The sequence below is a fragment of the Alligator mississippiensis genome, chromosome 1, assembly GCF_030867095.1.
Source record: "Alligator mississippiensis isolate rAllMis1 chromosome 1, rAllMis1, whole genome shotgun sequence".
Lineage (NCBI taxonomy): Eukaryota > Metazoa > Chordata > Crocodylia > Alligatoridae > Alligator > Alligator mississippiensis.
Window position 1 is genome coordinate 86,855,806 of NC_081824.1, and position 16,923 is coordinate 86,872,728.

Below are 16,923 nucleotides of genomic sequence, written 5' to 3' on the forward strand. Positions count from 1 at the left end.
GATACTTGAACCCTTTCTTCTGCTTATATGTCCATTAAGGATCAATCTCTCCAAGGCCTTGACACATTACATATATTACTCAATTAAGTGGATAATCACACAACAAATTTAGACTGGCCACGTGCAAATAAGACTGGCCACACATGCAAAGTAATCTACACAATTAACTGGTTAATCATGCAATACATTTAGATTGGCCACACGTGCAAAGTAAGTATCACACCATAAAAATGACTATGCAACTATAAAAAGAGTCAACCAGCTAAAAAGTGACTGAAAATGTTTAACAACTCTATAGCTGATTTCTATTCAGCTTTAATCAAAATGTGTGGCAAGGCTCCTAGTCTCACTGAAATAACAGTCAAATGCAGACTGGGTAAGGAGTCAGGATATGATCTAATCCTTGTTCTCTAGACACCAAATTTTACAAACATTAAGTTGGACACAGGTACACAAGCCAATGCAGGTCAGATGCAGTAATTTTAACACTGAAAGCATCAGAAGGTGGGGGCAGGTAAAATTTAAGGTTTGCAGTAGTTCCCACTCTGAAAGAATGTGAACTAAACAGATGGGTAAATAAGTAATTGGAGAAGATACAATTTGTAATTTTTATAGGGAAAACAAGTATTCATTATTTGGTTTAGATAGGTTGAGTCCTTGATGAACTCACTGATCAACAGTTGAAGAGTATGAGACTGCTTCCTAAGTCATAGAGAAGCTCTCATCATTAAAGTACAGAAAGGAGCTAAAAATTGAGCTTAAACCAGCAAACCTTCAAGACATAAGAATTGGAATTACAGTAATAGCCTTGTTTATCCTACTGATGTATTTGCAGTAAGAAGCTTAATAAGAAAAGTCTGTAGTATGGATTTTATTGGAATTAATTACACCCACACTTCAGATTGATCAAAATGTCTAACAAACATTCACACAAAAAACTAGATTTCAATTATGGAAATGTCTTGTGTTGCCTATTTTTTTACACATTTACTTTGAAGCACAGGTAAGCTGGCTACGCTTTAGTGAAAAATGCTTCTACCACTAGATTAGAATAATATAAATTATTTCATGACCAATACAACATCTTTAGCTAGTCTTTTTCTTGACTGTAATTGTTTTTGTTTTGTAACTTATGTCACAGATGTGTGGAGAGATTGGAGGGGGACTTTCCAGTAGACACATATTAACTGCTTTTTAATTTAATATTTTTTGCATTTAGAGTGTTTTAGGCTTCCTTTTACATTAACTGTAATTAAACATTTTAATGAAACATTTTAATTACAAAATGTTTCACTTTAAATGAAATATATATATTCAAATATATGTAATGGCATATTATTTCAAGGAGATCTCATTGTGAGAAAAAAGTTTGAAGCTGTATGAACAAGTGATGGTTTGCTGCAGAGAAACAAAAATAAGTAATACCTACAATTTTCAAATCCTGGTAATTGTTTTTGTAATTTATACCTGAAAAGTAGTTTGATTTGAAAGTTCAACACTTTAAGCCCTTCATCTGGAAGAAATCTGTACATTTTCAGGCCAAAGATATTTTTCAAAGCCAACTTAGGAGGCAAAAAGAAGGTAGGGTGGCACCTTAGAGATCAACTCATTCACAAACTAAAATAAAACTATCAAACTAGCTGCAGTTTTTAATAACTGAGAGGCTAACGTACTTCATCATTTCAAATATTTGGCATGTGAATGTCTCATACAACAAGTTCATGGAGAGAAGACGAAAACTCAAGTAATTATGAAAAAGTCAAAAGAGAAAGTACAACCAAGGCTTAAGGCTCCAATACTGCACTGAAACTGTATGCACAAGGTTTCATAGATTTCATAGATGTTTAGGGTTGGAAGGGACCTTAGTAGATCATCGAGTCTGACCCCCAGCCCTGGTCAGGTTACCCCAGCCAGGTGCTTCTCCAGTCTCCAGGTTTCATAGATTTCATAGACATTAGGGATGGAAGGGACCTCGGAAGATCATTGAATCCAGTCCCCTGCCCCAGGGGCAGGAAGTTAGCAGGGATCATAGGAGCCCAGCAAGATAAACATCCAAATTTATCTTGAAGGTGTTCAAAGTAGGTGCTTGAACCACCTCTGGCAGTAGTTTATCCCAGACCTTGGGGGCCTCGGACTGTAAAGAAGTTTTTCCTAATATCCAGCCTGAAATGGTCCTGAAGGAGTTTGTGACTATTTCACCTTGTTATCCCCTGGGGTGCTCTGGTGAACAGATGTTCCCCCAGATCCTGGTGACCACCCCTGATAGCGGCCAACAGATCACCCCTGAGCCTGCGTTTTTCCAGGCCGAAGAGTTGCATAGCTTTCAGCCTCTTATCATAAAGTCTATTTTCCTGACCTCTGATCATGAGCATGGCTCTCCTCTGCACTCTCTCAAGCTTTTCCACATACTTTTTGAATTGTGGAGCCCAAAACTGGATGCAGTACTCCAGCTGTGGCCTTACCAAGGCTGAGTACAATGGAAGAATGATGTCCTGGGATTTGCTTGAGAAGCATCTATGGATGCAAGCCAGCATTTTGCTTGCTTTACTAGCCGCAGCATCACATTGAAGGCTCATGTTCATCTTGTGGTCAATCATGACCCCCAAGTCCTTTCCATCCATAGTGCTAGCCAGCATAGCACTGCCAAGCCTATAAACATGATGCGGGTTTTTCTTCCCAAGGTGGAGAACCTTGCATTTTTCGGTGTTAAACACCATCAGGTTCTTGTTCGCCCACTTCCTGAGCCTTTCAAGGTCAGCCTGGATTGTCCTCTTATCCTTGTCGTCGGCAAACTCGGCCAGCCTGTTTCCAACTCCAATGCCCACATCATTAATGAAGACATTGAATAGCATAGGCCCAAGGACAGAGCCTTGAGGGACCCCAGCGGTCACAGCATGCCACAACGATTGACTTCCATCAACCACTACCCTCTGGGTCTGACCACAGAGCCAGTTCCACAGCCAGCGGATCATGGTGAAGCCGAGGCTGCAGTTGGCCAGTTTTGCTAAGAGGTGATCATGGGATACCAGATTGAAGGCTTTTTTAAAGTCAAGATATACAGCATCAATATCGTCTCCCTTGTCCAGGTGATAGGTCACCTGGTCATAAAAGGAAATAAGACTGGTCAAGCAAGACCTACCCACAACAATCCCGTGGCTATCCCTCAGGAAGTTGTCATCGGCTAGTCTGTTAAGAATGGCCTCTCTGGTAATCTTTTCTAAGACCTTCCCTGGGATAGAGGTCAGGCTGATGGGCCTGTAGTTTGCTGGATCCACTTTCCTCCCTTTTTTGAAGACAGGCACCACATTGGCCTTCTTCCAGTCTTCAGGCACTTGAGTGCCAGGAGTTCTCAAAGATCCATACCAGGGGCTGGGCTATGACACTTGCCAGCTCCTTGATTACCCTGGGGTGTAAACTGTCAGGGCCAGATGACTTGAAGGTGTCCAGGTGTTCCTTCATGAGATCAGCTTTGATGGATGGTAAGGAATCTTCCTCAACCGGGGAGCCTCTGGCTCCCTACATATCTTAAAAAGGACTTTTTATTGTCCTTAATATTTGTAGCTACCTGGAGTTCCGTCGCAGCCTTGGCTTTCCTGGTTTGCTCTCTGCAGGTCTGGACCAAAACAAAGTATTCCTCCTTGGTAGTGGTTCCAGGTAGAGCTCATCCATGCACGAGAGAAAGCTTTGCGACGGCTCAGAGGTGTTCCTACATATCTGAAGGCAATACCAAACAAGCAGATACCATTGTCTTTATTGTAATCTATGGAGATCTAATGTCCAGGTAATTGCTTCAGACATATAATATAAATTCCTACTTCCCTTCTAACTAGTCCATACCATAATTTACCCCAGTTATTAGTAACTGAATAATTGCCATAAGTAATTAAATGCAAATTTAGAGAGAACAAAAAGCAAGCTTCTGCTGCATCTTATAACTAACATCTGTATTAACAGTGTAGGAGACTCAGTGCTGTTATCTCACTATGTCATACCAGGCTCGCTTAGTTTGGATCATCTGTGCATGAGCTGTCAGGATACAGTCTATGATGCACTGCCCCTAGTGGGCTTGTTATTTCAAGAAAGAGACCACAGACTTTAGTTCTTAATAATGAAAAATCAACCAGCCCAGACACTAACATCTATGACCAATTGATATATGGTGCTAGCCAGGGCATTTAAAATCCTGAACAGATATGAACATAAATACAAATACACTTCAGGCTAGCACAGAATATTAAGGGTCCCTAGGCACTTTTTATACACCAATAAAACAAACTTCCATGTTTACAGCATACACATCCTACTTCTCACCAATTACTAGAACATATTTAGGTGATATTATCCATATCCTACTTCTTACCAATTACTGTAACCTACCCACCAGATATGGACAGCTGTGGCCTGTGGCCAGGTGGCTCTGCACTTCCCTTATTAATTCACTCTCTATTTGGTGGCCTCAGAGGCTACTCTAACACTGATGAACTACTTCTCAGGCACTTGTGCAAGCCCTACATGATATACCTAGTTTTGTATTCATTGGAGCCTACTTTGCTGTCTGATTTATATGAACACTAACTAGCAGTTGTATTAATCCATACTTGAGCGGGGAGCTTACAAGTAATATTTAATGAACTACTGTATTTAATGTGAAAACTTCTTTAATGCAAAAGATGTGACCAACATAGAATGATTATGATTTGTTTATAGTACAGACAGAATGGGGTTCTTTAAAAGGGTAATTTTCACAATACTGAAAATGATAATGACCTAAACAACTGGTGCAAACAGAAAAAAAGAAGAGTAAGTAGTAATTAGAACATCTTTAAGAACATTTTACTGAATAACCAAAATACTGTATATCAGCATAGAAGGCCATGCTTGTTAAAACCAACTTTGCTCAGAAAAGGAAAGGAACTGTAATTACTGAGCATTTGCATGTACATGTAAAATAAATTGGGAAAAAGGGGGAGTTGATATCAGCAAAGATGAATTGGAAGAAACGTGATAAAACTGATCAAGGAAGCAAAAGGACACAAAGAGAAAAATATAGCCAATAGGGTTATAGACAAAAAGATTTGGGGGTGGTGGGAATTGGGTTTTTGGGGGGGATTTTTGTTTTTCTTTTAAGGATATTAGGAACAAAGGAAGTCCTAAAATGCTTCTTGTTACTAAATGAAAGTTACAGAATTGTCAACAACAAGCAGAAGTGCCTATTAAACTTTCAGTTTAGTAAAAAGCCAGAATGATATAGCAAGAAAAGATTATATCTATTGTAGCAAAAAGCCAAAGGGTATAATCTTGTCATAGAGCCATGAAACACTATTTTTTTTTAACAGAAACTTAGAAGAGTGTTGATATGTAGCTACTGGAATTAGGCAGTTAAAATATAAGAATACTAGAGGTTAGTTTGATGTTTGCATCCAAGAACTGTACAAGAGCTGGCCAAGAAACTCTCCAAAATGTTTATGGTTATTTTCAATACGTCTCAGATCACTAGAGATGCACCAAGGGAAAGGGGAGGATCTAAATACCGTTATATAAAAAGAAGTACCTTTATCAGGGGCATCAAGCTCAAATAAGTTGGCAGGCCTGATCTGAACTGTGTGGCTTCTCACTGGCCAGACAACCAACTGCTGGATCAAGCACATCTGCAGTTGTGCCAGGAACAGTGCCAGAGCCAGCAGTCAAGGAGTTAACACTGCCACTGTTCAAACCCTATTCTGTCCCATATTGCCCTGGCTGCTGGAGGGCTGAATCTGTCCCACAGGCTCTGTTTTTGATAACTAAAGGCCTGTCAATCTAATATCAATCATGTACAAAATAATAATGTTACTACTATATTTCTTTATTAATAGAAGTAAAGAATGGTAATGTAGCAAACTGATGAATTACAAGTTTAGATGGCTGAAATGAAAGCACTAATGTATTTGTTTACCATACAATACTTTGATTAAGAAACAAAATTTACTGGATAGGTATATTTATAATGGGTAGCCCTAAGTTATTTGCTATGTTTATGTGGTAGAGATGATTCAGAGAAGAGCTACATTAAAGATTGGAAAATATTCCCATAGTGAGAGAAGGTTAAGGGGCCTATAAATACCTGCAGGAGAAAAAGAAATCTAATTGTAGAGAGGATCTCTCTAATTCATTAGACAAATATAAAACAAAATTTAACAGCTGGAAAGTAGAGAAATATAAGCTAAAATACAGTGGGACTTGTTAACTGCATGGAGAGTTAACCATTTTACATTTTGTGAAAGGGTGTGGTGGATTCTCGCTCACTGAATAACTAAATCAAGATTGGATGCTTTTTTCCCTAAAAATGTGCTCTCTCATTCAATCAGAATTAATTCAGGGGCATCCTATAACTTGCATTAGATGGTTCCTTCTGGCTTCATATCCTACAAATGACTTTCAACACAGGGAAAGAGATTGCCAATCTAATAATAGCGATTTAAAGCATATCAAAATTAAGAGCAGAAAAAAGTAGAAGTTAGTTGAATCAATGTTAATTACTATAAGATTAAATACATTTAACAAGTGTGTATATTGATAATCAATACAGCCAAACCTTATTCAGATTCAAGGAATTAGGAGGAAAAAGGGTAATTACACGTAGTTTGAGTGATAAAGCTACTCAAAGGATCTTAGGGCTGTGGAAAAATGTAACTTCATTAATAGAAGACATTTTCTAAAATATATAAAAAACTTTTTTCTTGCTATGGGTAACAAAAAAATGAGCAATTTTATATCTGATAAAGAAACATCTATATATTGTACAACATAATGCATGATGTTAAAAATGCCAATTCAAGGGTCAAGAATTTATCTGGGGTGGGGGAGTAGGTGTCCAATAGTGATACCTGATCCTTAAAGAATGAAAAATGCTCTTTGTCAAAGGAAGCTGACCAAGATTAGTCATCAGCAGAAATCTTCATCTCAAAAAAAATCCCCAAAAACCTCTCTTCATTCAATGTGGAATGTCAAAACTGTACTAATTTTCAGGGGGTTTTTTTAGAGCTTTCCACCTGAGGCCCTGACTGCCGACTCCCATGAATGCAGAATGTCAACTCACAAGTCATGTTCTAGCAGAGGTACCCACAATCTTTTGTCCTATCTTTTGAAGATAAAAAAAAAAACATTATAAGGTATAAATCTGAAGTAGGAAACCTGCTTCTACATGATGCTTATAAAAAATGGGAAGACTGCTGGTGAATTCAGGTATCTGATATAAAGATTTTGTGTATATTACAGGTATGTAGAGAGAAACTCACAATTTCATGAGACGTAAATCATTTTAGGATGCGTTTCAGATGCATCTGAAAGTGTTGCCCAGAGTGAGCGGTGGGTAAAAAATAGCATACGTACTAATCCAAAAGTAACATTCCAACTAGCACAATATTTGAAAATGAAGGGCTTAAAAAACTGCAAGTATGGCACATGTGTGTGTCATGCGCACATATTAATTTGAAATCAAACATACCTGTGTTCGCAGAATTTCACTTTTTGACAACTGCATATCACCAGTCAGCTCCTTCACAGCAATACCTAGTGGCTCCAGACGCTTGCTGAAGTAATTTGTCATTTCAGCTGCCAAAGCCTTCATAGGAGCAACATACACAATCTGCACCAAAAGGACACTAGTTTGATAAATTAGCAAACCCCACAATGTCATTTGTTTTATGGCAACCAATACAAATCACAATTTAATGTGAGATAGGATTCTAGGCCCTTACAGTGAAAAAATCTTAATAGTGATATATGAAAAGTAGTTATCTTTTTGGGTAAGTGTGCAGCTGTTTAGAGAACAATGGATTTTGTTTATACAGTCTCATCGTTTTGAAAATTGGTTCTGCATCAAAGCTAAATGTATTTTCATAGCTTTCCACACGGATAATAAGATTTTTGGAACACAAATAGGAGCTGCTTTAATAGTAATGAAGTAAATCAACCAGCATTCTCTATGTTACTTGGAGAAGTATAATACCCTTGAAAACTTCTTGATTTCATATAATGTGAATAACTATATAATGGGTTTTATCTTACAAGTTAAAAGCTGTTCTTTGGTTCATTAAATTCCTACCTTAAACTCATCCTTTTTGATAACTCCATGCTGAATGTGCTGGCGAATTTCGTGCAAGACTGTTAGCATGGCAATGTTAGTCTTCCCAGCTCCTGTGGGTGCACAAATCAGCATGTTCTCATTTGTGTTGTAGGCAGTCTCAAAAACTATTGACTGGATTCGGTTTAATCTTTTCATGCTTTTAAAAGCAAGTTGTCCAATCTGAAATAAAACATAGCAATTAAAATGCAAAACTCAGAAAAATTTTAGGGTCCTCCTAGACACAAACTTTTGATTATAGCAGGTCAAGTCTATTATTCTCCGAACTTGAAATACGAATCATTTGCAGTAAGATAACCTTTAAAGTAGCAACACTATTATTAATATCAAGTTGCTTTTTAATAGTATTTTTCGCTACTATTAACAAAACAACCTGATGAAACTTCATTTATAGTAATGTATATTAGGTTAAGCAAGTGGTTCTCAACCTTTTTAAACCCAAGTCACTCCTCATTACACTCAAGGCACCATTCAGAAAATGCCAGCTCTTATTTTTCATTCTTTTCTTGACCAAGAAAAAAAAAATAGAGCAATTCTTCTGTTGCAAAGAAATCAGAAGGACCACAGCAGGTCAGAATATTTTTTGACACTATGGATTACTATTAAAAAATCTCTGGGTTTCTCTTATGAATCATGTGTATATATTTGTACACCTAACCTGTGCTAATAGTGTACATCCTGTGGCACCCTTAAAAAGATCTCACAAAGCCCCCTGGTGCCGCACCACCTTGCCTGAAAAATCATTGGGGAAAGCAGTTATTAATTACAGTAATAACAGATATTATTCTTAGACATGATTAATAGTTTTAATTGCCAGTATGGAAAAATGTGCATCTTTATAAATTTAAAAAGAATTATTAAGGCAACATCTTAAGCAAAAGAGGCAACAACACATACCACAATTCACTGCTGCAAAACAGACAGGAAAATACTTAAATTTTCTCAAATTTAAAAATAGATTATATAAAAATACACAAAAATCAAATATACATAAAAGTTCATGTAGATCATCTGTTTCAGAAAAGCAGATTGCAACTGACACATGGAACTCATGAGCAGGATTCCCTGGGAAGCCAGTCTGAGGGGGAGAGGTGTCCAGGAGAGCTGGCTGCACTTTAAAGAAGCCTTACTGAGAGTGCAGAAATAAGCTATCCTGATGTGCAGGAAGACTAGCAAGTGTGGCAGAAGATCAGCTTGGTTTAGCAGGGAGCTCTTCAGTAAAATTGCAAAAAGGATACTTATAATAGGTGGAAACTTGGACAAACAACTAGGGAGGAGTATAAGAGTATTGCTTGGGCATGCAGGGATGAAGTCAGGAAGGCCAAAATGCAAATGGAATTGCAGCTAGCAGCCACCATGTGAAGGGTAACAAGAAGGGTTTCTACAAGTCTGTTAGTATGAAGAGGAAGATCAGGAAAAGTGTGAGTCCTTTACTTAATGAGGGAGTCAACCTAGTGATAGAGGATGCAAAAAAGGCTGAAATACTTCTTCACCTCAGTCTTCACAGGCAAGGTCAGCTTCCAGAGTACTGCACCTGGCACCACAGTTTGGGAAGGAGGTGAGCAGCCCTCAGTGACAAAAGAACAGGTTAGGGACTATTTAGAAAACCTAGCCATACACAAGTCAATGGGGCTGGACGGGATGCACCTGAGGGTGCTGAGGGAGTTGGCTGATGTGATTGCAGAGCCACTGCCCATCCTCTTTGAAAACCCATGATAATTGGGAGAGGTCAATGGCTCAATGGAAAAGGACAAATATAGTGCCCATACTTAAGAAAGGGAAGGAGGATACAGGAAACAAGAGACCAGTCAGCCTCATCTCAGTCCCTGGAAAAATCATGGAGCAGATCCTTAAGGAATCCATTTCTAAGAACTTGAAGGAAAAGATGATTAGGAACAGTCAGCATAGATTCACCAGGGGCAAGTCATGCCTGACCAACCTGTTTGCCTTCTATGACAAGATGACTAGCTCTGTGGATGCAAGGAGGCAGTAGATGTGGTATAACTTGATTTTAGCAAGGCTTTTGATATGGTCTCCCACAACATTCTTGCAGGCAAACTAAGGAAATACAGGCTGGATGAATGAACTGTAAGATGGATAGAAAACCAGCAGGATCATCAGGCTCAGAGTGTAGCGATCAATGGCTCGATGTCTAGTTGGCAGTTGGTATCAAGTGGAGTGCCCCAGGGTCGGTCCTGGAGACAGTTTTGTTCAATATCTTCATCGATGACTTGGAAGATGGCATAAAGTGCACCCTCAGCAAGTTTGCAGATGACACCAACCTGAGGGCAATTATAAATATGCTGGAGGGTAGGACTAGGATTCAGAGAGACCTAGACAAATTGGAGGACTGGACCAAAAGAAATCCCATGCGATTCAAGAAGGACAAGTGCAAAGTCCTGCACTTAGGACAGAACAATCCCATACACTGGCACAGGATGGGGGCTGACTGGCTGTGCAGCAGCTCTGTAGAAAAAGACCTGCGGGTTACAGTGGGCAATAAGCTGTATATGAGCCAACAGGATGCCCTTGTTGCAAAGAAGGCTAACAGCATAATGGACTGCATTGGTAGGAATGTTGCCAGCAGATCAAGGGAAGTGATTATTCCCCTCTGTTCAGCACTGGTGAAGTCACATCTATAGAGTATTGTGTACAGTTTTGCGCCCCCCACAGAAAGGATGTGGACAAATTGGAGAGAGTCCAGCAGAGGGCAACAAAAATGGTGAGGGGGCTGGGGCACATGACCTCTGAGGAGAGGCTGAGGGAACTGGTCTTATTTAGTCTAGAGAAGAGAAGACAGAGAGGATTTAACAGCAGCCTTCAACTACCAGAAGTGTCATTCAAAAAAGAATGGAGCTAGGCTGTTCTCAGTGGTGGCAAATTCCAAAACAAGGAGCACAGTCTCAAGTTGCAGCAGGGGAAGTTTAGGTTAGATATTAGGAAGAACTCTCTCACTAGGAGGGTAATAAAGCACTGTAACAGGTTACCCAGAGAGGTTGTGGGGTCTTATCCTCACAGGTTAAGACCTAGTTAGACAAAGCCTTGGCTAGGGTGATCTAGTTGGGGCTAGTCTTGCGTTGAGCAGGGGTTGGACTAAGGGACCTTCTGTGGTCCCTTCCAAGCCTAATTGTCTATGTTTCTATGATTCTATACAGTGGAGTTAATTAATTTACTGTGCCCTACTACCAGTGCACGTGTAGATGATGATGTTTTACTGGAGAGCTATTTACTCTGTAGTAAAGTGCACAAGTAGATGCACCCTTTATGTCTAGGTGACATGAGTTCCTCTCTGGCCCACCACAATGAATGCAATATTTCAAAGGTGAAGCCCCCAAGAGACAGGCAGCGTGTTCTTGGTAATGTGCCCATACCTATGGAATTGTATGCTCCCCACCTACACCCCAAAATCAATTTAAATGAAAGCTCTGCCCACATTTGAAAAAAGATATAGGACACATCCCTGTACCCAAGCCATTTCAACCAAATGTACACCTAACAAGCTAGTTCAAGTAACACATTTATCATACTGAGTCAAAGCATATATATGCCCTGCAAAGGAGCCATCTAAAATGGCACTGGCTTATTCAAAACATGTCTTCTCTATCGCGTATAATATATCTGCTTAGATTTTTTAAACTCTTTATTTCACTTCACTCCATTTGGCACAGCACAGCCAAAACAATTAATGTTGCATGCATTTGACGATATAATTTTAAGCTAGGTTAACTAAACTAGTGGAGAGGCTACATATAAAAACTAAATTCAGTGTAAACCAGGTTATTTTGGGGATTTGCTTATAATCAATTAGCCAAATTTTTAATTTAAATATAAATAAACCATGCATGCCCATACTTAAATAATAAGTGTATATATATATATATATATATATATATATATATATATATATATATATATCTCAAGCTTAATATCCATTTACTTACATAGACTTAAAACCAATTCCAATTTTAAAATTGCACTATTTCCATGTTTAGGTAAGGTTTAAGAAACCAACAGCTACATTTTACTCCTTCATGAAAATCATCAAAACACAAAAGTATACCTTGGCAACCTGCTATTAGATTTTCAAGTGTATAACTGACAATATGATTTGACTAGAAGACTTGATTATTACAGAAAAGCCAAACTTTCCTCTAATTTTACTCTCTGAGCCCAGAGATGATAAACGTAAAGACTCCAACTCTCTTGCTTTCTTCTTTTTGCCATGAAAAGTCAATACTTCCACTTTTCCAACTGTCCAAAGCCTAGGCAAAATTTCAAATAGGTAAAGAGGGTTTCAAGCTTAGTATATGCATAGTTTTACCATTAATCCACCATTTTACAATCGTTTCATTTTAACAACAAATTAATATAAGTCACTAGAAATAGCCTTCATATTAACTAGGTATTTTTGGTCAAGTTAAACATATTGACTAGTATTTCCCACATAAACATGCCAGGTAAAAGAAAACAGGAAACTAAAAGAAGAAAAAAACCTGTCATGATGAATGCTGCCCTGCAGAATTAGTTTTTCTGAATTGGTTCCATCTGTCAAAGGTCCTATGCAATATTAATCAAGTCACCCAAATCAAAATTTTCACAGAAGGCCAACTAATTTTATGTTCCTCAATCCTAGGTACCCAACTTGAATCATGGGTCCAAATTCACAGAATCATTTGTGTCTCAGCACAACAAAAGAAATATCCAATGAAATGAAAAAGAATTCTGGTCCCATATGGCTACTATGTCACCGTCTTCATCCTGTACATGCCTGAACAGTTTGGTGAAGTAATAATAAACAAGTTGCATGATCTAGTGAAGTCAGCAGTTTCTTTAAGATCTTTGTCAGCATTGCAATTAATCTGCAGTCTTTGAATACAAGTTGAATCACCCAACCAAGAAGAAAAGGAAATGGAATCACCATGTGGATAAGCAAGGATCATCACCCCTCTTTCCTTGGGCCTGTTCTAGGAAACAGAAGCAGCTCAGTGATGCTGACAAGAATGCTCTTTGTTCAAAAACAGCTCATCCCTTGAGAACTTCAAGACCAAAGGCTGATGCAAAGAAAGTCCCTTTCACCACTCTACAAGGGAATGATCGGACTCGCTCGTTCCAGAGAGAACCAATGGGACAGAAGGGGAAAAAAAAATCTAAGACCTTCCCCTTCAGTTTATGGAGAGGTCCAGCAGCATTCATTCTTTTGAAGAGCAGCTTTTCAAGAGGTGGGGTAGGAGCTATAAGATGTTTAGTAAACAACAGCAGTGCTGTCATCAGTGCTTCTTGAAGCAAACTCTGATGCTTCTGCCTCAATAATCTTCATAATTTAGTTGGTCTAATAAAAGATACCATATCTACCCACAGAACTTTGCTTGTCAATAATCATCAGGCATTTGTAATGAAGCACAGAAGGATTTGATGGGGTAAGGAATCTTCCTTTCTCAAGCTGTCTCCACTGTATTGATAATCTCAGTAATGGGCACCTAAGTTTGTCTAGGCAAGGTGCAAACTTCTGTGCCTGTTTCCCCACTTTTTCTGTGCTCACCTGTATATCAGGAGCATGTTGTGATTCTTTGGCCTGAAATGATACAATTCTTCTCACAGTTAATTGCAAAAGAACTTGTACGTAGTCATACTGCATTCAAACTACAGTGAACAAGTCTGATTGAAAACAGACCTTGCACTCTAACCTCAGCCACAACTTGGAATTAATAGCACTCAAAAATCAGGTAAAGATGTATAACTGTGGATGGCAGGGGTGAGGGAGCATGGCAGGGCTGGCAGATACCTGTTGAATTTCACCTGACGGCAGAAAATGGTCAAAGTGCAGATACTTCTACACTAAATGGCTTTTATCCACCTGAGAAACTCAGAGAAGGAATCCTATCAAAGGGTCTAGGAAGTATTCAGCCTTCTTTAGTTAGCAGCTTCTACAAGGCTTCTTGAAGCATCCGACTATAGAAACTTATGACACTTCTCCATAGGTGAAATTAATTGCAAACTGCTTTGGACTCACTGCCCAGGTGAACAGGAGAGTGGAACCTTGAGAAAGACATAATTTAAATCAGCATCAGCCCCCACTGTGATAAAACTAAAGAACCTCTGTCTAGGCAATTTAATGAGAAGGACTCTAGGTCTAAAAAGGGAGGAATGGACAGAGGAAATCCAGGATTTTGCAAAAGGAGGTGCAGGAGCAGCAACTGATGCTGCAGGATTGGCTACCACAGCTCCCAGCCTTGCTCACCTTCTCGCCCACCCTGCACTAGGGCAGGAAGACCCCATCACAGAAGCAGCAGCAGTTGGGGACTTTGTCTCCCCAAAGATAAGTAAGCACCCCCCATCTTCCCCCTCTCTGCACATTCCCATCCCTCCCTGTCCCTCCTCCCACTCATTTCATTGCTGCTGTCCCAGGGGTGAGAGGAGGTTCAAAGCTGCTTTTGCCTTGCTCTAGCCAGGCTGTGTAGGAGCTAGGCTTGCCAGGGCACAGCAGCAGTGGATGGCAGGTTACCTCTCCCCGCACCTGCTCCCGGATAGGCAGGGAAGGGAAACCCACCTGCCACTACCACTGCTGTCACTGTCCCCAGCTGAACCCAGCCTCTCACAACCCAGATGAAGTGGGATGGAAACAGCTCAGGAGATCCCCCAACCCTTGGGACAGTGAAGGTGGCAGCAGCAGGAATGGTGTGGGGGGCAAAGAGTGGGGAAGGACCTCTGAGCACGGAGGGGGAAGGGAGGATGGAATTCTTCCCTGCTTGGGGGACAAAAAATGTGCTTGACTGCTGGTCCTGTGGCATGGTCAGAAAAGGGGTGTGGCCATGGCATGGGATGTAAACTGGTACAAAGAGAAAAGGCCCTTCTCCAATCAGCAATCTAAGGACAGGCAGGAAATAGCCAAAAATGGCTGTAAGAGATGATATACTGCCTCACTCTTAGAAGGGGGTGGAGAGGAACTGACTTAAAACCTCACCCTTAAGGGGAAAAAACAAGTTTGGAAAAGACTTCGGGACTCCATCAAGCCCAACACCTCTTCGCAGCATCAGCCCTGTCTAAACTGTCCAGATAAATGTACTAAAGATGAGAACCCTGTAAGACAGTGCTAGTAGGAAAGAAAAAGCCATGCAGACACTCCTGAGGTGACAGATCCTTTTAAGAACTCCTGACCCTCTGCCAAATGCAGGAGTGGATGCTTTTAGCACTACAAGAGGATGTGAGGGAAGGGAACCATGACCTCTGAAATTACTTTTTAAATTTTATTTTATTTTATGTTAGGGTAGACATAACAGAATACATTATTAATTGGAGAAAATGGAGATGTGCCTCCTGCACAGATATTACTTGCTCAGTTTAGTAGACTTAGTATTTTGCTGAAAATAAATTTTTAAAAGGTCTTGTCTAAATGTGACTGCACTTGAGGTTAAGGAAAAAAAAAAAAATCAATGAATTGCACTTAGGTATACCGATCTCCTTTTCTTTGGTCTTTTTTTCAGAGGCTTATATGTGTTCATGACTTTAGGCTATTATGGAAAAAAATCTGTTAGCAAATTAACTTTCTCCAAAAAAACCCCCAACAAACTTATCCAGTGTGTCTGTAACACTCATTAAGGGCATTTGTCAACCAGAGTGACTTGTATACAAGAAGATGTTTTCACTGAGTTGTCCACAATAATGCCTAATTCTTACTCCTCAGTTTACAGTTAATTTAGAATCCAACATCTATCAGTTGTTCGAAATGTTCCTTTCAACATGTGTTGCGAGACCGAAATACATCTACCACAGTGCTACCCAATCAACTAACACACTATTGTCCTTCAGCAATTCTATGCCCTAAGTTTAACTACCACTATTTCTCTCTTCACTGTCCATCTCGATTACCTGATTAATATTTACTTTGATGTACACCTTTTAGAAGTCAAAACCTAGCCTGTGCTTAGCTTTAATGGATTAATTAAATATAACATCTTTAATTATTGTATGTTTCCCTACCTGCCCTCCGAAGCCATCCATCTCCAAAAAAACTATTAAAACTAAATAATAAAAAAATCTGTTTTTGTCTATTCTATGAAAGCAAATTTTTTTTCTAGAGATGTAGATTTTGATGCATGCCTGAAAAGCCATACAGTGCTACTGAAAATTTCTGAAAAAAGTAATCCTACTTACAGATTACTGTTTACTGATCATTTTTATTTTAGAAGGGATAAAGAGGGATTGAAAACTCTGCCATAAAATGGAGCCTGGAGACATGCACGATAAAGAAGTTAAATCTTTTCTGGGAAAATTAAGTCCTATGTGCAGAAACAAGGCAGTTGACTGGAGATTAGAAAACTCCAGTTCCCTTCCCAGAAGGAAAAGACATTTGGAAGTGCCAATAATATCCTTAAAGTAGGTGCTGGGACATTATGAAGGACGTGACTTATGGTTCCACTTAGTCTTTTTTTGTGCGTGCGTGTGTTAGCAGATGAATAAAGATATAATCTAGTGGCCTTTTCTTAACAATAAACATTAATTATTCAAGAAATAACGTGAAAGACAATGAAAATAGCATTGAACAAATTTCATGTAAAGACTGCTTTATAAAACTGTACTGATTATAAGACAAGATGGTCATATTCATTTTCAAGGAATTTTTGTATGAAAATTCTTAGTTATCTGTTGTATTCTACTCAAATGATACTTATTTTTGTTTATTGTATTTAAAATGTACCTTTATATGTATCCTAAATATATTTGTATGCTTATTATAATTCACTGAATCTTGTGTGTGGAGAAAAAGAATGCATCACTTTCATCTGTTTAGCATTTCTATA

At 39.1% G+C, this 16,923-nt stretch overlaps 1 protein-coding gene across 1 annotated transcript in view; it reads right to left on the reverse strand.

Annotated features, from left to right (window-relative positions):
- Window positions 1-16,923, reverse strand: part of ASCC3 (activating signal cointegrator 1 complex subunit 3) — a 567,972-nt gene that overhangs the window by 404,307 nt on the left and 146,742 nt on the right. Inside the window, exons 9-10 of the mRNA XM_006271799.3 lie at window positions 8,087-8,287; window positions 7,487-7,627 (exon numbers count right to left, since the gene is read on the reverse strand). Of these exons, the coding sequence (XP_006271861.1) occupies window positions 7,487-7,627; window positions 8,087-8,287 (342 nt within the window). The remainder of the gene's footprint in view (window positions 1-7,486; window positions 7,628-8,086; window positions 8,288-16,923) is intronic.